The 24,839-nt window shown below is 41.5% G+C and overlaps 1 protein-coding gene across 19 annotated transcripts in view; it reads right to left on the reverse strand.

The window, feature by feature from the left end:
* lrrc9 (leucine rich repeat containing 9) overlaps positions 1-24,839 on the reverse strand; it is a 306,547-nt gene that overhangs the window by 121,248 nt on the left and 160,460 nt on the right. For all 19 annotated transcript variants that reach the window (XR_010975669.1, XM_068038808.1, XM_068038817.1 and 16 more), the window contains 3 exons: positions 22,029-22,153; positions 9,200-9,415; positions 1,737-1,856 (listed from right to left, as the gene is read on the reverse strand). Coding sequence is in view for 18 of the 19 variants with exons in the window: in XM_068038808.1 (XP_067894909.1) it covers positions 1,737-1,856; positions 9,200-9,415; positions 22,029-22,153 (461 nt within the window). In the remaining variant the exon portion in view is untranslated. The remainder of the gene's footprint in view (positions 1-1,736; positions 1,857-9,199; positions 9,416-22,028; positions 22,154-24,839) is intronic.

Raw genomic sequence — 24,839 nt, forward strand, 5'->3', positions numbered from 1 at the left:
TACAGTTTCAAAATAAGGGGTCTCCTTTTTAAGAGAGAGATGAAGAGGAATTTCTTCTCTCAGAGGGTCATTAATCGTTCAAATTCTCTTCCTCAGAGAGCAGTGGAGGCTGAGTCATTGAATATATTCAAGGCTGAGTTAGACAGATTTTTGATCTACAAGGGAGTCAAGAGTTATGTGGGGCAGGCAGAAATGTGATGAGTCCACAATCAGATCAGCCATGATCTTTTTGAACAGTAGAGAAGGCTCGAGGGGCTGAATGGCTTACTCCTGCTCCTATTTCTTATGTTCTTAAACATACACCACAATTCTTAGCTGAAAATAGTGGCGCTGGCCAGTATTCTGATCCTGTTACCGGCGCCGGACTTTTTTGCCAAGGCAGGTTCGGGCTTGTGGGGCTACCTGCCCGCATGAGGTGGGCAGCCTGTTAGCCTCATTAAGAGCCTTGTTAAGGGCAATCAAAAGAGGCCAACTGGGATTCTGCAGTCAGCCTCCAGTTTTCTGATGCAATGGGGGGGCGGGGGGAGGGGGCGCGGTTTAATTGCCGGGAGGTGTGACCCAGTGGTAGGCCAGTGGGCCAGCACTCCAGACAGGCCTACAGGCCCTTCCTGACTGCCTGGGTGTCGATGCAGCCAAAGGCCACACTGTGGAGTGAATTCCCCCACCATCACCACCCCCGATAGTGGTGGCCTGGCTACTTTTTTGTTTTTTATTTGAATTTTTAAAAAGGTTGGTGAGCAGGCACCTTCATGTTGAAGTGACCTCTCAGTTATTTATTCTTTACTGCAGCCTGCTGCTCCTCTCAAGCTGAAAGGCTTCTGAATGGCCCTCCAGCTTCGAGAGCCTGCCTAACGCCCTTAATTGGTCTCCATGTCAATTAAGGGGGTGCCCTGGTCAAAACACAAAGAGTGACTATTTCCCCCCGACCCCCCACCCCGGGGGCAGGTTCGGGACCTGGAAACAGTCTGACTCCTGTTTCTCACCCACAAAGCAAAAGTTCAGCCCAGAGTCTCCTGAGTGCTCAAGGCACTGGCCCTTTGACATATTAAAGTACAATCATCTCTGTTGTTTTATGGAAAGTAGTTGCTGGTGTAGTAAATGTGCTTGGGGAGTAACCTGACCTCCAATGCATGCCTCGTTTTCTTCCTCTAGGAACCTCATGCTTGCAATTTCAAAGTAGGATGAAAACAATGCACTCAGCCTTACCAAGGTGTTAGTAAGGCAACCAAATAGAAAGACAACTTGCACAAAATCACTTTACAAATTACATTGTTCAATTCTGTCACACTGGGATGTGCCAATTTGAAGGAAGTCTTTGCTTCCGTTATACTTTCTAAAATGTTGGTCGGCCAACCTGGCATTTAAATACAATTTACTTTCTGTGTGCATCAGAGGTACACACTACCCTCACCATCTTATTATGCTGCTTATTTTAATGCAATATTGAAATCAGCATCTTATCACTTTCTGGTCAATGTGCTGAGTGCTGACCAGAAGTGATCATGTCGTGCAACATGAATGGGAAATCAGAGTTGCCAATCTCTGCCATATTTATAGTTGCCAACACTGAATTTGCTCTGCTACTGCTGATGTAAAGCAACAGAAGGTTTTCTCTTATTGCCATCAACAACCTTCAGGCATCAGCCAGCACAGCCACAGGTTAATTCCATGCTGAAAATATTTATAGCCTGGAAGCAAATCTGTATATAGTTTACGAAAAGTTTGTAAATTCTTACCAGATTTGAAAGGTCATCTAGCTGTACAAGTTCGTTAAAGCTGACAGTAAGTTTCTGCAAATTTGTCAGTTTAGAGATACCCTTTAGTTTACTCAGACTATTTCCATGTAAATTCAGAATCTATATTAGGACAAGTATTAAAAAGTAAACAAAACACATTCTTGAATTAAACCTCGCAACAAAAATTCATGCCTATTTCATATCCGGTAGCTGTTTTCATGAATGACAGATTCCTATATTTTCATATTCTACTTTGAAAGACAACAGATTTTTTGACAAATGGGATGAAAGTTCAGTAACCTCTCACATCATCATTTTAGAAAGCAACCATTCTAATTGAAGGGCTTTCATTGCAAATTTAGGGAGTAAATTCATAGTACTTACATCCATCCATATTATTTAGAACTTATTAACACCCACTTATAAACTGATAAAACATATATAGCTTTTAATTGTAACACAATATCAAGAGCAAGTAGGTCCCATTGTAGTAGATTTAAAAAAGACAAAGTAACACACATTATCAGGAATGATTAAATATATATTACTAAATTTGGAAAAAAAATTACACTTTGTTCTTCATTTTAGCATCCTCCAGATACTGCAAGAGTAAGTCCACGTTGTCAAAAGAATGTTGTGTCCTTAATAAGTTGCGACACGATGCTGGCAATTGACCAGCAATTCTCCCTTTGCAAGCCACAAAAGGGTTCTCACACAATAAAGCATTTAGTTCTTTGCCTCATGCTAGCAGGCATACACATGTATCGTTTCTCGAATTCACTGTGCAGCTTGAATTGGAGCAGATAAAGGAATGGTATGGGCCTTTTGTACCATCAGCACTGACAATGCGATAAATCAGATTTGCCCAGGGACCCAAGAGAAAAGGTAATTTCTAGAACCTGGATCTTTTGCTGTTAAGCCATAGGGGTGTATCTCTGGCAGTCTGGGTCTTCTACCAGATACAATGTTGCATCCCTAACCCCAGCCATTTTTCTGGCCATGGGATTATTTAAATATTGGGGGCACACCACACTTTGCTAGGCCAGGCTCCACAAGAGGTGTGCCTATTTAAGTGGGCATGGGCTTGAGTGATCCATCTGCATATATTTTGTTGCAGTTGTGACAAAACTGGGAGTTATTTTTCCATGGTTTATAGGTTTTCGCTCTCTGATGTATTTCATAGCTAAAAAATTGGTTCTTCCAAGAAATAGACTACCTTCAAAAGGCTTCTGCAATGTATGCTGGGAGGATGACATTTGCAATTACATATTGGCAGGTATTAGTTCCATTGTTTTTTGCTTTGTAAGGGGTAAGAAAGAAACAGGCAATACTGCACTAATCTGGATAGCCTTGATACAGACAGCACTGGTCAAACATCCTAAATAAACACTATCAAAAGTGGAATACTAAGGACTGCAGAACAAGTGCCAAAACATGGCAACCGTGGTAGTCCTCTTGAAATGTCAGCCAGGGTTGCGGAATACTGTCTCAAAGGTCCAAACAATTAGAAGAACAGATGCAACAAGTCCAACTTTTGCATGCACCTATCAATCACTCACCAGTGAAACTCTATCTCCCTCTTCCACAAGGGACCCAATTAGATGATACAGGAAATTGTATGGCTATTGGGGAGGGAGCAAGAAAGGGAGTAAATGCTTAATCATGATGCTCCAGCCATCATGTTGTGGGGCAGGCTTGATGCACCAGCTGGTCTTTCCCTACCTATCAATTTTGCCTGGTCATATGCTACCTATGATAGTCTCTAACACAGTGGAAGGACGGATAACTGGTGTTTGAGTTAGGGAAGCCATGAAGTTAGATAATCTCTTTTATTTTGTGATTGTTCTGTACTTTCACAGGAAAAAATTGCTCGATTATAAAGCACAGCATTGGGAGATACTTTAAAGTGCTGGTGCCAAGAGAAAGATCAGTGTGCGTGACCTCTTATGCTTGGGAGCCTCAGAAGTGAAACATTTGTAAGGGAAAAACAAAGAGCACACAACCAACAGCAGAATGTTACTTTGGTCTGATTGTGGGAGTTATTTCCATGGCATTAGATGCAAAACATTTCAGATAATTGTTGTTGAGCCTCATTATCCAAATGTCTCCTCATCATTCAAATTGTAGCAACTTAGCCTGAAAACCCCAGTGATGATCCCAGAAGTAACGAGAATCAAAAAGAGCAACAGATATATCTACGAAAAGTTTCATGACTCAGTGTATTTGCACCCAGAGCTCTGAGCTATATAAAGAAATAAAGTAAAACTGGCTTCAAAGCCAACCATGGCAAGTTATGAAGTTGAATTCAATAAAGTTGGTGACTCCTGTCCTACACTTCAGGGTCAATTTTAACCCCCATCTCCCAGCAGGAATGGAGCATGGGAGGGGGTCAGATCAGGCCGTGTCAACTTACTAGCCTGAGACCACACTGTTCCCACCCTGCGAAATCTAATCTTCACAGACTAATTTGGCTGAGGCTGTCACTGCAGGCAAGTGAGGGCCTAATTTAAATTTAAAAGTAGTGGTCTGTTGATGCTATTTTAACTTCCTGATTCAAGAGGCCCACACAAGGCTAACTCCAACAGCTGAACCATGGCAGGAGATGCTGACTGGCCAGAAGGGGCCAAGGTAAGTTTAAAAAAAGTACTTTACTGTGAAATCCTCACAGAGGTGCTCCACACAGGCACCACAAGAGTCACTAATTGGGCCTCCCCAGCCCTGGCTCTCCCTCTCGGTGTTGGCATCAGCTGCCAAAACCCTGGCTCAGTTCTAATTTTATGCCAAGGATCCTTCCTTTGGGTCCTCAGCACCATAATTCTCCAGACCTGATTCTTGTTCCCGCCCACCGGCCTGGACGTTAGTCTTCCCAGCTTCAGGAGGGTGATTGAACTGGGTTATTTAAATGAGATCTAGAAGTTAAAGTGGCTTGGGCCCCATGCTGATATCTCTGTAGGGGTTTTCCTCCCAGCCATCCTGAATGCATCCCCCGAGTTAAAAATTGACACCTATGTATTTGACTCTAAAGACACTCTGAAGTGGCTCTGTGCCACTCAGTTGTAAAACCAATCATTACTAGAAGGCCCACCACCACCCTGTCAGGCCAAATAGGAATAGGCAATAAATGTGGTCTGGCCAGTGTCAACCATATCTTGAGAAGTTATTAGATAAAAAGGTAAAATATATTTTTCACTATAAGCACAAGTAGGAACAAAATATTCTCGGATTAAAGGCCATTCAACAACAATATTTGCATCTTGATAATTTGAATAGCATCTTTCAAGCAGCTAATTGAACAACCTACAAACATACCCTCAATACTACACTTTGGTCTTTTTGAATGAAGTGGATTTTTATGGTGATTATCGAGCATAAGGCAGAATCTTTCCTCCTCTTGGGCATACCTGAACAGGCTCCCGTAATGTTTGCAGGATAGCGAAATTAAAAATCTTGTAACAATGTTTATCAAATGTAAGCAGCCACCCAACTAGAGCAACTAGTTTGACTTTTGTTGTTTTGAGTAAAAAACCAAATCATTATCATTGGATAAATCTCCCTAATATGGCTCAGAATCCACATGGATAAGAACATAAGAAATAAGAACAGGAGTAAATCATATGGTCCCTCAACCCTGCTCCAGCATTCAATACAATCATGGCTGATCTTCTGCCTCAGCTCCACTTTCCCGGCTGATCCCCATATCCCTTGATTCTGAGACCAAAAATCTCTCTATCTCAGCCTTAGTGTATTCAACGATGGAGCATCTATAATCCTCTGGGATAGAGAATTCCAAAGATTCACAACCTGAGTATTGCTGAAAATAGAGACATGTTGTCGAAGCTTTTCATCTTGCACTCATCAGGACAATCCGTACGAATACCAATATAAGGGAAAACAACGACTTTATACTGTATGAGAAGAGAGTGCTAATTGGTTGGCAAGTGAACTCTGATTGGGAGAGGCATTGCCATGGAGAATGCACCAGTTTGCAGTGACTGACAGTTAACTGCCAAGCTTTGTTTGAAACTTAAACCAGGCAGCTTGACTCTGATTTGTCAAGGCATTACCCTGAGGAATGAACCAGGGAAGGCTGTCACTTATTTTGTATTTGTAGGAAAGGGAGCTGATTTGACTGCTCCATTTCAAAGGTAAGTTTGGGCACAGGATGGAGCCCCTTAAGACGTGTAAGGAAATTTGAGCAACAGGTGAAGCTAGCTGTTTCACACTGCTACTATGCTGTAGCAACACGTGTGGTGTTCGCCACTAACAGGATTCTGCCATCAAGCCAAAAAGACGTCCTGCCTATCATACAAATGAGTAATCTGATATATGAATTTCAATGCCAGTGTAATGCTAGGTATATAGGCCGTACATCCCAAAGACCGACGGATCGTATCAAACAACATGTCCCTTCTGCTGTTCGCAATGGGCAAGGTACAAGCCATACCCAACCAGCCCATGCTTGCAAAACTCAAAACACAGTGCCCAACATTAGATGTGATTCCATGATTGGACAACATTTGCTAAATAATCCTCAGTGTGCTAAGAATTACACTAACAACCAATTTAAGATTGTCAGCAGGGTTCACAGTGTGGCGCATTTGCACGTACTGGAAGCTACATACATTAATACACAGGGCCTTGTTCTTTGTAGACAGAAAGAACATGTACAAACATTGTGCCTGTTCCAGCTAAACAAAATAAGTGACAGCCATCCACTGGTTCATTCCTCAGGGCAATGCCTTGACCAGTCAAGTTGCCTTGTTTAAATTTTAAACAAATCTTGGCAGTTAACTTTCAGTTACCGTAAACTGGTGCTTTCTCCATGGCAACACCTTTCCTAATCAGAGTTCACTTGCCAAACAGCACTCTCTTCTCATACAGTATAAAGTCATTGTTTTCCCTTACATTGGTATTCTTGCGGATTTGTCCTAATGAGTGCAACACGAAAAGGTTCAATGACATGTCCCTATTTTCAGCAATACGCAAGTTCTGTACTACCAAATGGCTATTAGATTCATAACCCTTTGAGTGAAGAAATTTCTCCTCATCTCAGTTCTAAATGATCAGCCCCTTATCCTGAGACTGAGCACCCATGTTCTAGATTCCCCAGCCAGGTGAAACAACCCCTCAGTGTACCCTATCGAGCCCTTTCAGAATCTTGTATGTTTCAATGAGATCACCTCCCATTCTTCTAAGCTCCAAAGAGTATAGGGCCAATTTACACAGCCTTTCATCATAGGACAACCCTCTCATCCCAGGAACCAATGTAGTTAACCTTCACTGTACCACCTCCAAGGCAAGTATGTCCTTCCTAAGAAGTGAACAAAACTGTGCACTGTATTCCAGATGTAGTCTCATCAAAGCCCCTTACAATTGTAGCAAGACTTTCTTATTCTTGTACTCCAATCCCCTTGCAATAAAGGCCAACATGCCATTTATGTTCCTAATTGCTTGCTGTACCTGCATGCTAACTTTGTTTTTGTTGTATGAGTACACCCAAGTCCCTCTGAGCATCAAAATTTAAAAGTTTCAAGTCTTAGATAAAGTATTCTGCTTTTCTACTTTTCCTACCAAAGTGAATAACCTCACACCTCCCCACATTATACTCCAGCTGCCACTTTGTTGCCCACTCACTTAATCTGTCTATATCTCTTTGCAGCCTCAGTGTGTCCACCTTAGAACTTACATTCCCATCTATCTTGGTATTGTGAGCAAACTTGGATACATTAGTCTCGCTCTCTTTGGCTAAGTCATCAATATAGATTGTAAATAGCTGAGGCCCCAGCACTGATCCTTGCAGCACTTCACTAGTTACAGCCTGCTAACTTGAAAACAGCCCATTTATTCCTATCCTCTGCTTCCTGTCCGTTAACCAATTCTCTATCCATGCTCATATATTGCCTCCAACTCCATGAGCTCTTATTGTGTGTATTAACTTTTTGCGTTGCACCTTATCGAATGCTTTTTGGAAATCAAAGTATACGACTGGCTCCGCTTTATCCACCTTACTAGTTAGGTTCTCAAAAAATTCAAATAAATTTGTCAAACATCATTTCCCTTTTGTATAACCATGTTGGGCTGTGTCTGATCATATTATGATTTTCTAAGTGCATTGATAAGAATTCCTTAATGATAGATTCCAGCATTTTCCTGATGACTGATGTCAGGCTAACTGGCCTATGGCTCCCCATTTTCTCTCTCCCTCCTTACTTGAAAATCATTGTTACATTTGTTAACTTAAAATCCACTGGGACCATTCTAGAATCTAGGGAATTTTGGAAAATCATAACCAAGACATCCACTATCTCTGCAGTTACCATTTTTAGAACCCTAGGATGTAGGCCATCAGGTCCTGGGGATTCCATTAAAAAACAAAAACTCAGCAAGATAAATGTATCCATGACTTACTCAGAAACTTAAGGATAGTATTAGATTAAAAGAAGAGGTTTACAATATTGCAAAGAATAGTAGTCAGCCTGAGGATTGGGAGTTTTTTAGAAATGAGCAAAGGGCGACCAAAAAGTTGATGAAAAGGGGGGAGAAAAATAAAATGAGAGTAAACTAGCCAGGAATATAAAAACAGATTGTAAGAACTTTTACAAGTATATAAAAAGGAGAATAGTTAAAGCAAACATTGGTTCTTTAGAGGCAACAACAGGAGAAATTATCATGGGAATGCGAAACGGCAGGGATGTTGAAAAAATATTTTGTGTCTATCTTCACAGTAGAAAACACAAGTTACATACCAGAAACAGAGGGTAACAAAGCTACAAGTGTCAGGAACTTAAGGTAATTAATACCAAAAGTCGCTGAGTTTGTGTTTTCTAATGGCATGTATTTTTGTTGAACATTTTGAATTGTTTCTTTAAATATTTCTCACTGTTTACTTACCGTCATACCTTTCAGTCTATTTACCCAACCTCAGCCAATTCTTCCCTCATACCGATGTGATTAGCTTTGTTTATCTAATGTATCTCTTTCTTTTTTCTTTTTGGGCCTCCTTATCTCGAGAGACAATGGATAAGCGCCTGGAGGTGGTCTGTGGTTTGTGAAGCAGCGCCTGGAGTGGCTATAAAGGCCAATTCTAGAGTGACAGGCTCTTCCACAGGTGCTGCAGAGAAATTTGTTTGTCAGGGCTGTTACACAGTTGGCTCTCCCCTTGCGCCTCTGTCTTTTTGCCTGCCAACTACTAAGTCTCTTCGACTCACCACACTTTAGCCCCATCTTTATGGCTGCCCGCCAGCTCTGGCGAACCATTATGTCCCATTAATCACCATTATGGCATCTTAAAGGGACAATGTCAATCATGACTTGGTCTTAATCTTGCAGCAGATTGAGAATGTTTTAATTTGAAAAAATGATGAGCATCCTGCAAGGCAGTCTTTGAGAAATATTGTGAAAAATAAATGATCGTCACTATAATCTTTAACTATTTTATACATAATTGACTGGAAATAACTCACCGTGATTTGGCTCAATACCGAAGCTCTAGATACAGAAAGTAATGTCATCTCATCCAGGTTTAATATTTTAGGCTTTTGCTTCACAACAGGATCCATTTTTACAACTTCATCATCAAGCACCTTGGCTCGTTGTGTGATCATTATTTCTGCTTTAGTTTGCTTCCTTTGAGATGTTTTATTTTCAGAAAAAGCAGAATAAAATGATTGCAGATCATTCTAAATAAATTCAATTTGTAAAAAAAATTGTAATTGATTAAACACATTCATTTAAACACTTTGCAAAATGCTTTCAATATTTTCATAACATTTTCCTAATTCCCTTCTTTATTCATCAAACTCATAAAGTGAGAGAAATAAAAACAAGAAATGCTGGAAATACTCAGCAGGTCTGGCAGCATCTGTGGAGAGAGAAGGGTCACTGACCTGAAACATTAACTCTGCTTCTCTCTCCACAGATGCTGCCAGACCTGCTGAGTATTTCCAGCATTTCTTGTTTTTATTTCAGGTTTCCAGCATCTGCAGTATTTTGCTTTTATTACCATAAAATTAGATGATGGGTGAATGAGTTATCAACTCCATGAACTACAATGCAAATATTACTTGCTATGGGATTGTTGGACAAAGTGTCAGCATATCCATCAAAGGGAGCTATGGCCGCTAGGGTTTCCTTTGCCCTTTTTGTTGGTAGAATGTTGTGCAAGGGGAGTTATACCAATATTCCAATAGGTACTGTCTCAAGTCAGATAAAATAAGAAACTGCATAGAATGAGGGCTGCTTTTAAAAAAAAATCTTCCCCTCCACTCATTTGATAGAAATAGTTAATATTGGCTACCATCCTATTGAGAACGGAGTTGGGACTTCCTCTAAAATTCCTAAATAGTGTGAAATATCTATTTTGATCTGAAGCATGAGAAACTGCCTGGACCAGGTATATTTACTGCTGCATTTTGCCATATCTTTAATTCATGTGTTTCAACCATATCTCCATGTAACGACAATGGGACAGAACTCTGTAGAGACAGCAGTATGCTCTGTGTAGAAGCTAAAACTTAGAAAAAGGACTCCACGAACTCAAACTCATTTTAGTTTCAGAAAATGGTTTAAAGTATTGCTGAAAGTTAAATATTAAAATTGCTCTTTATCTATTGATTTATTTTACTTCTGTACAAATTTATACCTTCCATAAATACACTTTGCAGTTTAACCTGAAATGTATATTCTGTTTATGTGTTGTTTTTCCATCCATTAGGAGACTATGACGTATACAGTAGGTATCTCATGCTACTTCTACAATCCTCCATCCTTTGCCAGGGTAGTTTGTTAACCATAAGGCAACCTATCCTAGTCACTTCTTGGATTAGATAAAGATTTCAGATCACAGATGGGGTAGGCCTAACTATGGCAGCTACCATGTGGTGAGCATGAATAAAGAGTGTTGGCAGAAAGGTTGAACACTGGCCATCATGGATTCAACTGCCAAATTAGCACCATGAAACAGCTGCCCTACCAAGGGGTTGACCATGATAACTAGATATTGAAACTGGCTCTGGGAGTACAGATAAAATTTATTCACCCTTAACAGAATGATTAATTACTGGGAATGCTTCTCCCATTATTTCTTAAACTTAGTCCAGAGAGGTGTTGGAATTGGCATAACTCTGCATACATTCTAGCCTTTCCATGCTTGTTTCATATGGGACATCTAGGCATTAATGTTTTATTACTATACCCAGCTTTCATATGTCCTGCTCTTAGTATTCAAGTTGATGCTGGATACTGGCATTTGAGATTATCATCTGCTCTCTGATGCATCCATAACCGACATCAGATGGGACAGCTGCCTGGGTGAGGGGAGGCAGGTTGTGATAAGATGGAAAAAAAAGAAATAACAATCTTTTTCCAGGAAAACAGCTCAACACCACTTTTTATATTTGATAGATGGGAGAGTAATTTATATTGGGAGTTCCTTTAAAAATATAATATGCCTGCTCTTCTAGCTAAAACTAATCACAAATTACTGTAAACTCATGAGGGCTGCCAAAATAGTTCCTTTATTTTATTTATTTTGTTATTTAGAGATACAGCACTGAAACAGGCCCTTCGGCCCACCGAGTCTGTGCCGACCATCAACCATCCATTTATACTAATTCTACACTAACGCTATATCCCTACCACATCTCAACCTGTCCCTATATTCCCCTACCACCTTCCTATACTAGGGGCAATTTATAATGGCCAATTTACCTATCAACCTACAAGTCTTTGGCTGTGGGAGGAAACCGGAGCACCCGGTGAAAACCCACACAGACACAGGGAGAACTTGCAAACTCCACACAGGCAGTACCCAGAATTGAACCCGGGTCGCTGGAGCTATGAGGCTGTGGTGCTAACCACTGCTGAGCTGAGCATGGCTGGCAAGGCCAGCATTTGTTGCCCATCCCTAATTGCCCTCGAGAAGATAGCAGTGAACCGCCTTCTTCACCGCTGCAGTTTATACACTGTAGGTACACCCACAGTGCTGATAGAAGGGGTTCAAGGTTTTTGACCCAGTGACAATGAAGGAATGGTGATATAGTTGCAAATTAGGATGGTGTGTAGCTTGGAGGGAAACTTGCAGGTGCTGCACTTGTCTTTCCAGGTGGTAGAGGTCGTGGGTTTGGAAGGTGCTATTGAAGGAACCTTGGTGAGTTGCTGCAGTGCACCTTGTAGATGGTATACACTGCCACCATGCACCATTGGTGGAGACAGTGAATGTTTAAGATGGTGGATGGGGTGCCAAATAAGCAATCTGCTTAGTCCTTGATGGTGTTGAGCTTCTTGAGTGATATTGGAGCTGCACACATCTAGGCTTTAGGGAGAGTATTCATCACACTTCTGACTTGTGCCCGGTAGATGAAAAGGCTTTGGGAAGTCAGGAAGCGAGTTACCCACCACAGAATTCACAGCCTTTGACCTTCTCGTGTAGCGATAGGATTTATATGGCTCACCCAGTTAGGTTTCTGATCAATGGTGACCCTGGTAGATTGATGGCGGGAAATTCAGTGACAATAGTGCTGTTGAATGTCAAGGGGAGATGGTTAGATTCTCTTTTGTTGGAGACGATCAGTGCCTGGTACTTTTGTGACACAAATGTTATTTGCCACGTATCAGCCCAAGCCTGAATGTTGTCCAGGTGTTGCTGCATGGAGGGACAGACTGCTTCAGTATCTGAGGAGCTGCGAATGATACTGAACAATGTGTACGCATCAGCAAACATCCACACCTCTGACTTTATGATGGAGGAAAGGTCATTGATGAAGCAGCTGAAGCTGGTTGGGCCTAGGACACTATTCTGACGCCCCCCTGCAGCAATGTCTTGGTGCTGAGATGATAGGCTTCCAACAATTACAGTCATCTTCCTTGTACGACTCCAACCAGTGGAGAGTTCCCCCCCCACCCAATTCCCATTGACTTCAATTTAGCTAGGGCATTATAAAAGCCTTGAGCTTCTCTGTTGACAATAATGGAACATGAGCAATAACAACAACTTGTATTTATATAGCAACTTTAACATAATAAAAGTCCCAAGGTGTTTCACAGGATTGTTATCAAACAAAATTTGACACCAAGCCACATGAGGAGATATTAGGCCAGATGACGAAAAGTTTGGTCTAAGAGGTAGATTTTAAGGAGCATCTTAAAGGAGAAAAAGAGGCAGAGAGGTGATGAGGTTTCGGGAGGAACAGTTTAGGGCTTGGCAGCTGAAGGCATGGCCACCGCTGGTGCAGCAATTAAAATCAGGGATGCTCAAGAGGCTAGAAGTGGAGGAATGTAAATATCTCAGAAGGTTGTAGGACTAAAGGAGATAACAGAGATAGGGAGGAGTGAGGCCATCGAGGGATCTAAAATAACAATGAGAATTTTAAAATCAAGGCATTGTTTAATCGGGAGTTAATGTAGGTCAGAGAACACAGGGGTGATGAATGGGACTTGATGCAAGTTGGAGCACAGGTAGCAGAGTTTTGGATGACTTCAAGTTTACAGAGGGTAGAATGTGGGAGGCCAGTCAGAATTGCAACAGAAAGTCAAGCCTTGAGGTAACAAAAGCATGGATTAGGGCTTCAGCAGCAGATGAGCTGAAGTAGGGGCAGAGTCAAGTGATGTTTATAGAGGTTGTTATGATTCCCGTGGAGATCAACAAACCAAAAAAATCTAATTTACTGACTTATTAAAATTTTTTCATGGAATGGGGGCGTCACTGACAAGACCAGCATTTGTTGCCCATCCGAACTGCCCTTGACAACTAAGTGGCTTGCTGGACACTTGACTGTGGGTCTGGAGTCACATTTAAGCCAGACCAGGTAAAGAAGGCAGATTTCCTTCTTTAAAGGATATTAGTGAACCAGATGGGTTTTTATAACAATCAATGATAGTTTCATGGTGCCATTACTGACAGTAGTTTTCCTTGGTGCCATTACTGACAGTAGTTTTCAATTCCATATTTTTGTCAATTAATTGAATTCAAATTCCACCAGCTGCCGTGGTGAGATTTGAACCTGTGCGCCAAGGCATTAGCCCATGCCTCTAGATTACTAGTTCAGTAAGATTACAACCAAGTCACCATCTCCCCATATTGAAACTCCAATAGAAAAAGCAAAATGACAAGATTTCACTTTTGTAAATTTTACTTCATCAAACTAAATTCATGTTTAATTTATGCTGATTTAACAGTCAACTCATGATCTATATATATAGTTTACAAGCTACACGTTAATTATCAGATACAACAAAGATAGATCTCCTGGATTTACTGGGCAGTCCACTTAGCCTAGATAGCACCAGTTACAGCCACAAATTCCTTCAGAATTCTGAACTTTTTCAGGTAGATCTCCAGATCTCATGTTCCAAGATGAATTGCTGATTTTCATTCAACAACATAGAAACATAAAAACATAGAAACTAGGAGCAGCAGTAGGCCATTCGGCCCATCGGGCCTGTTCCGCCATTCAAAAAAGATCATGGCTGATCGTCTAACTTAATACCCTGTTCCCGCTTTCTCCCCATGTTCCTTGATCCCTTTAGCATTAAGAAATATATCAATCTCCTTCTTGAATATATTTAATGACTTGGCCTCCACTGCCTTCTGCAATAGAGAATTCCACAGGTTCACCACCCTCTGAGCGAAGAAATTTCTCTTCATCTCGGTTCTAAATGGCATACCTCGTATCCTGAGACTGTGACCCCTGGTTCTGGACTCCCCAGCCATCGGGAACATCCTCCCTGCATCTAGCCTATCTAGTCCTGCTAGAATTTTATAAGTTTCTATGACATCCCCTTTCATTTTTCTAAACTCTACTGAATATAGGCCTAGTCAACCCAATCTTTCCTCATACGTCAATCCTGCTATCCCAGGAATCAGCCTAGTAAATCTTCTTTGCACTCCCTCCCATAGCAAGAACATCCTTACTCAGATAAGGAGACCAAATCTGTAGACAATACTCCAGATGTGGTCTCACCAAGGCCCAGTATAACTGCAGTAAGACATCCTTGCTGTACTCAAATCCTCTTGTAATGAAGGCCAGCATACCTTTCGCCGTCCTAATTGCTTGCTACACCTGAATGCTTGCTTTCAGCGACTGGTGTACAAGGACACCCAGGCCTCGTTGCACCTCCCCCTTTCCCAATCAATCACCATTCAGAAAATAATCTACCTTTCTGTTTTTACTACCAAAGTGGATAACCTCACATTTATCCACATTGTACTGCATCTGCCATGTATTTGCTCACTCACCCAACTTGTCCAAATCACATTGGAGCCTCTTTGCATCCTCCTCACAGCTCATAGTTCCCCCTAGCTTTGTGTCTGCAAACTTGGAAATGGTACATTTAGTTCCCTCACCCAAGTCATTAATATATATTGTGAATAGCTGGGGCCCATTGATCCCTGTGTTACCCCACTGGTCACTGCCTGCCACCCAGAAAAAGACCTGTTTATTCCAACTCTCTGTTTCCTGCCTGTTGACCAATTCTCAGTCCATGCCAGTATATTACCCCCAATCCCATGTGCTTTCATTTTGCACACTAGTCGCATATGTGGGACCATATCAAAAGCCTTCTGAAAATCCAAATACACCACATCCACTGGTTCGCCCTTATCTATTCTACTAGTTACATCCTCAAAAGACTCCAGTAGATTTACCTTTCGTAAACTCATGTTGACTTTGGCCAATCCCGTTTATGCTTTCCAGGTGTTCTGCTATCACATCCTTTATAATAGACTCTAGCATTTTCCCCACTACTGATGTAAGGCTAACTGGTCTGTAATTCCCTGTTTTTTCTCTCCCTCCTTTTTTAAATAGTGGGGTAACATTTGCCACCCTCCAATCTGTAGGAACTGCTCCAGAATCTATTGAATTTTGGAAGATGACCACCAATGCATCCACTCATTGCAGGGCCACTTCCTTTAGTACTCTGGGATGTAGATTATCAGGTCCTGGGGATTTGTCAGCCTTTAACCTCATTAATTTCACTAGCACTATTTTATTTTACTAATACTGATTTCCTTCAGTTCCTCCCTCTCATTAGACCCTTGGTTCCCTAACATTTCTGGGAGGTTATTTGTGTCCTCCTTAGTGAAGACAGAACCAAAGTATGTGTTTAATTATTCTTCCATTTCTTTGTTCGCCATTATAATTTCCCCCGTTTCTGACTGTAAGGGTCCTACATTTGTAGGAACAACAGTTCCCCTGCAGTCCTGAGCTCCAAAGATATGGTCTCCACCAAAACTGCGCACCACTCTGGAACTTCCTTAGTTCCGCTCACAACAGCCTTGATGACGTAGATCCACGAGTATTACATTAAGTAACCAAAAACAGCTACGACAACTTTGCTGGTGGCCAACTCCCAGATTCAGCTTTATTTCCCTATAGCTTGACTGCCAAACAGCCTGCAGCCTGCTTCAACTCTGTAATCTTGAAATCTGAACTTGGATAGCTCTCGTCACATGCCTCTGGTCAAATGACTCTGTTTCATCTGGTTCCAACCAGTTTCAATTTCCCCAGAAACCTGAAGTTTTTAGTTTCACTTTTAAGTTAGAGACTGTCTCAAAAAAACAAGCTTTGAAACGAGAGTCATTGCACTTAACAGAATTCAGCAAGTCATCTGTTCAGATGACAATATACACACATTCCTCCAATAACCTTGAAAATTGCGGACTCCATCCCAAGGTGAAAATAGGCAATCATAGTGATGGCACAAATGTGTGGTTGGAAGGAGTATGGTACCATAGTGGGTATGTGGACCAGTAATTCAGAGGCCTGGATTAATGATACAGAGACATGAGCTCAAATAGCACCATGGCATCTGGAGAATTTGAATTCAGTTTATAAGTCTGAAATAAAAATCTAGTATCAGTAATGGTGACCATGAAACTACCAAATTGTCATAAAAACCCATCTAGTTCACTAATGTTCTTGAGCCAAGGAAATCTGCTGTCCTTATCAAATATGGCCTGTACGTGACACTGGACCCAGAGCAATGTAGTTGAATCTTAACTGCCCTCTGAAATGGCCTAGCAAGCCACTTAGTTGGATTCAAGAAAGTGGTTCACCACCACCTTCTCAAGGACAATTAGGGATGGGCAATAAATACTGGCCTTGCCAGCAATGCCCCCATCCCATGAATAAATTTTTAAAACACTCATCTCAGGGTCAAATAGTTCAGCCTCAGACAGTTGGCAAGGAGATCAGGTTAGGAGCATAGAAATGATTGTATGTAATTCTTTCTTTTGGGCCTCCTTATCTCGAGAGACAATGGATACGCGCCTGGAGGTGGTCAGTGGTTTGTGAAGCAGCGCCTGGAGTGGCTATAAAGGCCAATTCTGGAGTGACAGGCTCTTCCACAGGTGCTGCAGAGAAATTTGTTTGTTGGGGCTGTTGCACAGTTGGCTCTCCCCTTGCGCCTCTGTCTTTTTTCCTGCCAACTACTAAGTCTCTTCGACTCGCCACAATTTAGCCCTGTCTTTATGGCTGCCCGCCAGCTCTGGCGAATGCTGGCAACTGACTCCCACGACTTGTGATCAATGTCACACGATTTCATGTCGCGTTTGCAGACGTCTTTATAACGGAGACATGGACGGCCGGTGGGTCTGATACCAGTGGCGAGCTCGCTGTACAATGTGTCTTTGGGGATCCTGCCATCTTCCATGCGGCTCACATGGCCAAGCCATCTCAAGCGCCGCTGACTCAGTAGTGTGTATAAGCTGGGGATGTTGGCCGCTTCAAGGACTTCTGTGTTGGAGATATAGTCCTGCCACCTGATGCCAAGTATTCTCCGAAGGCAGCGAAGATGGAATGAATTGAGACGTCGCTCTTGGCTGGCATACGTTGTCCAGGCCTCGCTGCCGTAGAGCAAGGTACTGAGGACACAGGCCTGATACACTCGGACTTTTGTGTTCCGTGTCAGTGCGCCATTTTCCCACACTCTCTTGGCCAGTCTGAACATAGCAGTGGAAGCCTTACCCATGCGCTTGTTGATTTCTGCATCTAGAGACAGGTTACTGGTGATAGTTGAGCCTAGGTAGGTGAACTCTTGAACCACTTCCAGAGCGTGGTCGCCAATATTGATGGATGGAGCATTTCTGACATCCTGCCCCATGATGTTCGTTTTCTTGAGGCTGATGGTTAGGCCAAATTCATTGCAGGCAGACGCAAACCTGTCGATGAGACTCTGCAGGCATTCTTCAGTGTGAGATGTTAAAGCAGCATCGTCAGCAAAGAGGAGTTCTCTGATGAGGACTTTCCGTACTTTGGACTTCGCTCTTAGACGGGCAAGGTTGAACAACCTGCCCCCTGATCTTGTGTGGAGGAAAATTCCTTCTTCAGAGGATTTGAACGCATGTGAAAGCAGCAGGGAGAAGAAAATCCCAAAAAGTGTGGGTGCGAGAACACAGCCCTGTTTCACACCACTCAGGATAGGAAAGGGCTCTGATGAGGAGCCACCATGTTGAATTGTGCCTTTCATATTGTCATGGAATGAGGTGATGATACTTAGTAGCTTTGGTGGACATCCGATCTTTTCTAGTAGTCTGAAGAGACCACGTCTGCTGACGAGGTCAAAGGCTTTGGTGAGATCAATGAAAGCAATGTAGAGGGGCATCTGCTGTTCACGGCATTTCTCCTGTATCTGACGAAGGGAGAACAGCATGTCAATAGTCGATCTCTCTGCACGAAAGCCACACTGTGCCTCAGGGTAGACGCGCTCGGCCAGCTTCTGGAGCCTGTTCAGAGCGACTCGAATATGTATGTATGTAATAAGTATTACATAAAAGACATGCTCGCAAAATTGGAGCCCATGGCAGCACGGATATAAAATTGGCTAAGGAACAAAAAGCACACTGTAACATGAACAGTTTTAATCAGACTGGAAGTAAATATACAGTGGCATTCCTGAGGGGTTGGTATTGGGCCCACTGCTCTATCTGATGTATACCAATGACCCGGACTTGGGTGTATAGGGCATAATTTCAAAGTTTTCAAATGATATGAAACTCAGAAATGTAGTGAACAATAAGAAGGATAGTAAAAGCCTTCAAAAGGACATAGACAGACTGGTGAAATGAGCACAGACGTTGCAGATGAAATTTAATATACAGTGATTGTACATTAACCATATTTAATTGTATGCAGGTGGTGGGCAATAACTGGGGATTCATTTGTGCCCAATAAATAGAAACAGATTGAAACTGTGGTTGATTAGGAGGTTCATGCTTGTAATATGTATCTCTGTATATAAATACTTATAAAAGGGTGTAAATATTGGCTCCAGTTCTATCCTTTATCGCCTGGCTTTCTGGATTATAACACAAAGAAGTGTGAAGTAATACACTCAGAAGAGGTAATATAAACTAAATAGTACAAATGTCAAGTGGGCACAGGTAGAGGGAGAGCCTGGGCAGGATTTTGGGTTTTAGGTCAGGATCCCGAGGTCATGACGCCATACTGTCTGGGAAAGTCACTCAGCAGTGATTTTCTCTGAATTGGTCAAATAATGGCCAGAGGGCGCACTCACCATCCAATTAAGAATGGTGAATGAGCTCGTGAAGCTGGAGAGCCAATAAGAGGCCCTCCAGCCTGGAAGGAGCTGCAGCTTGCCATTTCAGGTAAGATAGTGAGAAAGGCCACCTCCATCTTGAGGCACCCTTTCAGCAGCTTTTAAAACTTTTAAAATAAAAAAGGCCACAGCTGCCACCATCATGGTCAGACAGGTGGAGAGGCCTCTGAAAATTGGCCTTAATGGACTATTTACTCACATAATTGGCTACCTGCTGCAATTGGCAGGTGGCCCTTCTGCCCCCGATGCCACCTCTGCGAAAATGGCCTGGGGGTGGGATGGTGCCGGCAAACCGGTACGTTGGCCAGCGGTGTGAATTTGTACAGCTGCCTGCCTCCATTCTTGCCCCTGTGAAAATCCTGCCCCTTGGGGTGTATGTATACAAATCTTTGAAGTTGGCAGGATAAGTAGAGATGGCTGTTAAAGAAATACAGGTCCCTTGGATTTATAAACAGAGGAATGGAGTACAAAAGCCAGGGAATTATGTTAAACCTTCAAAAATTTGTGGTTCGCCCCCAGTTGGGGTCACCACACTTTAGGAACTTTAGGAACCCGCCTTGGAGCGGGTGTAGATGAAATTTAGCGAAATGGTAGGAGGGAAGCGGGACTTGAGTGACTGGAGAAGCTGGGGTTGTTCTGCTTAGAGCAGAGAAGGTTAAGGGGAAATTCCTAGAGCTATTCAAAATTATGACGGATTTTGTTTGTTTCTCCTTATTTGCTCTGTTTCCAGTGGCAGAAGGGTCAGTAACCAGAGGACACAGATTTAAGGTAATTGACAAAAGATGGGGAGCTTTTTTTATGCAGGAATGTACTGCCTGAAAGGTTTGTGGTTGCAGGTTCAATAATAACTTTCAAAAGGGAATTGGATAAATACTTAAAGGGAAAAATTGTGCAGGGCTACCTGGAAAAATGGACAAGTTAAATAATTCTTTCAAAGAGCTGGCACAGGCTTGATGAGCCAAATGGCCTCCTTCTGTGCTGGAGCATTGTATGATTCCATAACAATCTATTTGAATGAGGCTTAGATGTATATGCATATGTAGATAAATAGCTTGAATTTTTATCGAAAATAGAAAAATCAATGCAATGTTCATGGTTTTTTGATGTTCACTGTCAGTGCCAAAGTAAATGGGAGCAAGGGACAGATGATCAGGTAACTGTCGATGAGTTATCCCAGCATTGGTAGTAGATAGCTTCTCGAGGACACAATATAGGATACAGTGAATTAATTAACGACAACCAACTTGGATCTGCAAAAGGCAAGTTGTGTCTGATGAGTTTTTGACAATAATAGGAGAGTATTGATAAACAAAGTGCAGTGGATGTTGTGTAGGTAAGTTTCCAAAAGGCACTTGATAAGGTGCCACATGGAAGGCTTGTTGACAAAATTAAGGTATATATTAAAGGGAGAGTGGCAGCAGAGATAGCATATCAGTTAAAGCACAGAAAATAGAGTTATGGTTAATTGATACTTTTCTGACTAAAGGGATGTAAACAGTGCCGGGTCCTCAGAGGTCACTGATGGGAACGTTGTTCTTTTCAAAACATTAATGGATTGGACTTAAATAAAATTACAAAATAGCCAATCACAAAATAAGTTAAAAGTTTACTTGAATATATCCAGAGGCACTGTGCAGTGAAACAGAGAGGAACATAAAGAGGCAGAAAAATATTTTTCACAATTTTAAGGGGGGAGGGCAAAAAAATGAAGTGAAGACCAAAATAAGGAACATGGCTAACAGTAAAGAGGATTGTAAAAGACTTCAGGAGAACACAGTTAGATTAATGGATTAGTCAAGTAGACACCAGATGAAATTTAATGTGGACAAATGCAAGATGATACATTTTAGGAGGATAAATAAGGGAAAGACATATACACTAAGTGTAAATTGTAATTGAACAAGAGGAACAGAGAGATTTAAGGGACCAGATACACAAATATCTAAAAGTGGAAGGGAAATTGATAAAGCTGTGAAATAAAAATTATGGGGGACCAGGTTTTATCAGTAGATGTATAGACTACAAAAGCAAATATGCATGGCTAAACATATATAAATCACTGATTAGGCCCCAGTTAGAATATTGCATCCATGTTTGCCCTTCCTTAGAAAATATGGCAAGGCTGTGGAGAGGGTGCAGAAAAGATAAACTAATAAAATACCTAGGATAAGAGGTATTATTTATGAGGAGAGACAAGAGAAATTCAGTCTTTTATCATTAAAACAAAAAAAGGTTAAGATGAGATAAAAGAGATGCTCAAAATTGAGGGGTTTAGAGAATTAAGTCAGGAAAAACTATTTCCACGGAATGTATTCAGCTCCTGTCCGAATTCTTAACCAGTCCAGCCCACTCCTGCCAGATTTAGAGCAGGAGGGTGCTGAAAGGGTAATGGAATTATGAACTTTCTTTCACCATCATCACATATGTGAGACTTCAATACAAATAAAAAATGAGATATAAAAAACAGGCTGCCTACTCTTTATCACCTATTTTGCAATATCACACATCACATCATAAGATCTATCACCCTGTAATTCAATGCTAAATTTTAATCTGGATCCCGAGTCAAGATCCTGGAACTTGTCCAAGAAACCCAGTAGGCATCGATGATTGCATGCTTATTTGTACTAAAATGGTTCAAGAGATAAATAGGAATGATCCCTTTTAGCATTTTAAGATATTCCATCACTAAGTACACCAGAGTTTGCTAAAAGTTCTTTTTCAAATGATTATCCATACCTGTGTTATATATTCAAAGTCAATAAGATATTCAGGCACGACAAGTTCATGGTCAAACACAAACCACTCATACTGACGAAGACTGCAATCACAGCTGCCATGGAGTTTTAAGGAACTTGAGAATCCTTGCAGGTACATGAAACATGGGAAGCAATAAAAAAAACAATTAAGTATTTACATATTTTGGTAATTTAGCTGTAATTATTTACAAATATGTTGTAAATATCATGGAGGCAGAAACCAAATTCCCCTATACTGGTGTTATGTCCTCAGAGAGATTGTTAACATGGAAAATATGAGATATGAACCTACAGACCAATTTAATGAATTGCATGACAAGATTTCACATTTTAAGACTTTATTATAACAATCAAACTAAAAGAAATCCCCAATTAATTAAATAGTATTTTGTAAGTAGCTGATACCCCAAATTACAAATGAAGGTATTCACTTTACTTATTCAAACACTTGGGAACACTGATACGTTACATAGTCCTTTTTGATGATGAAATCCTTTGTGGTTAAAAGTCCCAAACTCCTCACAGGGTTGGATCTCCCAGACATTTCAAAAATCAATATTCTCTTCGCTCACCTCTCCGAACACTTCCTACCTGGACATATATGGATAATCTGATTTCTGATGATCCCGTGAGTCCTTTACTGTTCGACTCTCAAAACAGGTTTAAGTTTTCACAGCCTTTTGCTGTATATCTTAAGATGGCAGGTGTTCTCTCCCTCTCTCTCTCCAGCTGCCACCACTGGGTGTCTTCTCTTACATCTTGCCTTAAGGCTGCACCCCAATGGGTTCCATCTTACAGCTGGTCTGAGACCACAATTGTTGATTCCTTCTCTTACAGCCTGCTTGACTTCAGAAAGTCTGTTAAATTTATCTGGACTTAGAAGTAAACAGTTTACTGTTCTGTTCCAAAATGTAGAGACCATCAGTCTGCGTTGATAAAGGCACTCGGGCCTTTCCACTGTTCCTAGGTGTCAACACTTGCCTGGTTCATTTGCATGTGCTGAATTACCAACTCCTTGTTTTATAACCCAAACGTCTGGAAGGGCGAAACCCATTGTTCTTCAGGTGTTAGTGCTGTAGTCTCTGTTTTTAGAAGACAGTCTTTGATCTGTATTCTCTGTTGTCCTGGTAACCTTTCACAGATTGGTGAGGTCAGTTTGACCTTCTGGACTCCATCTTGAACTTTTACAAATCATCATTTTTAAGACTATCATGTTACAAGGTCCAGAATTCCAAAACACTGGTAATATGTGCATGGCATGGTATGTAAGAAATATGTGGGATAAGCTTATAAGCTGTAAGAAACTGAATATCTTTTAAGTCCAACAATAATTCACTGGGCATTATATTCGACAATCTGTGATTATGGTTATGGTCTTTTTGACTACACTACACTTTCTACAGCCCTGAATACATGGGCACTTTCTGGCCTTGACATTGAGCAGTGTAGCACTTGTTTTATATGCACTACTTGGCCTACTAAGGCCCCAAAATGGCAAACAGGAAGTGTAATGAGTTCTTTTTATGTTGTCTGATGCAACATAAATCAGATGCGTGGAGTCCAGTTATGTTGAAGATCTTAAACAGGTTTACTACAGCTAAACTATTATACAGTACAGAGCTAACTATTTATAGAACTTGCCTCTTAGTGTTACACCAGCAGAGTGCCTCAGGCTCTGAGTCACATGACTGCATCCTGGCACTTAGCTCATTAGCATACTAAGATCTTAAAGGGACATCATTCTTAAAAGCAATCATACAACATTCCCTTTCTTTCCAAAGATAAGTCTCGTGTGCTAAAAGTAAAACTACATAAAATTGGATATCAAAATTATTTATACATGTAGAGATTATGAAATTGACATGTACAGAGGCTTAATTGTCCACATATCGTTTTGGTAGTCTGACAACTCTTGTTCGGAGAATTTGGGTCTCAGCTGTTGCTGTTTTTTTTTAGGTTTCTCCCTTTTTGCATTCGGTTTATGTTGCTCTGCCTTCAGCCTGCTAATATACTCTGTTGCTTTTCTCAAGATGACCATTTTTGAGGCCTTGTCATTCTTGGAGTGTTTCGGCACCTCATCTCGAAGATCCAACAGACAATGCTTCAACTCACTCCTCCTCAGGACATTGCATGTCATTCTCCTCTCCTCATTCTCCATGTCTGAAGGCTTGAGGCTCAAGGTCGAGGACTTGTTAGGGGAGGAGGACTTAGCCTCATGGAGATACCTGTCCGTTTTGGCTCGTTGAAGTGCTAGCGGTTCTCTAGAGAGCAGAAGTGAAGGCTTGGCATAGTTGTGCTGTTGCTGTGTTTCCAGGCTGAATTGTTTGATGCTGGCCAGAGTCTGCAAGTGGGTTCCGGTCCTTGGAGATTTCCCCTTGGCAATGCTCGTGGATAGTTATGATGTTGAGATCCTGACACACTGGTAGTCCTGCCACCGCTGGTCCGCTCGTGTCTACGAGGTAGAATGTTCATGGTTTCCTTGCCGACTTGCCGTATCTGCATTGCATTGTTACTGTGCAAGGGATGGGTGTTGTATGCAGATAACTTGGCAGTTGTCGGTTGTATCATTGATTTCCAATGACTCCGGTACATATCTTTGAGGATTCGGACTGATAGGATATTTGCACTAGCGCCAGTGTCAACCTTGATCCTAAGTATATGTTTGTCAGCTTCCTTTGGGCACATAATGTTAATAGTAGCAAAAGATTCCAGTTGTTTGACTTCATCAACATGATGTGTCAGGTTCACAATGTGGAACGCCTGTTTATCTTCTGAATGAGAATTACTTCTC

This window comes from Heterodontus francisci, chromosome 9 (genome assembly GCF_036365525.1).
Source record: "Heterodontus francisci isolate sHetFra1 chromosome 9, sHetFra1.hap1, whole genome shotgun sequence".
Lineage (NCBI taxonomy): Eukaryota > Metazoa > Chordata > Chondrichthyes > Heterodontiformes > Heterodontidae > Heterodontus > Heterodontus francisci.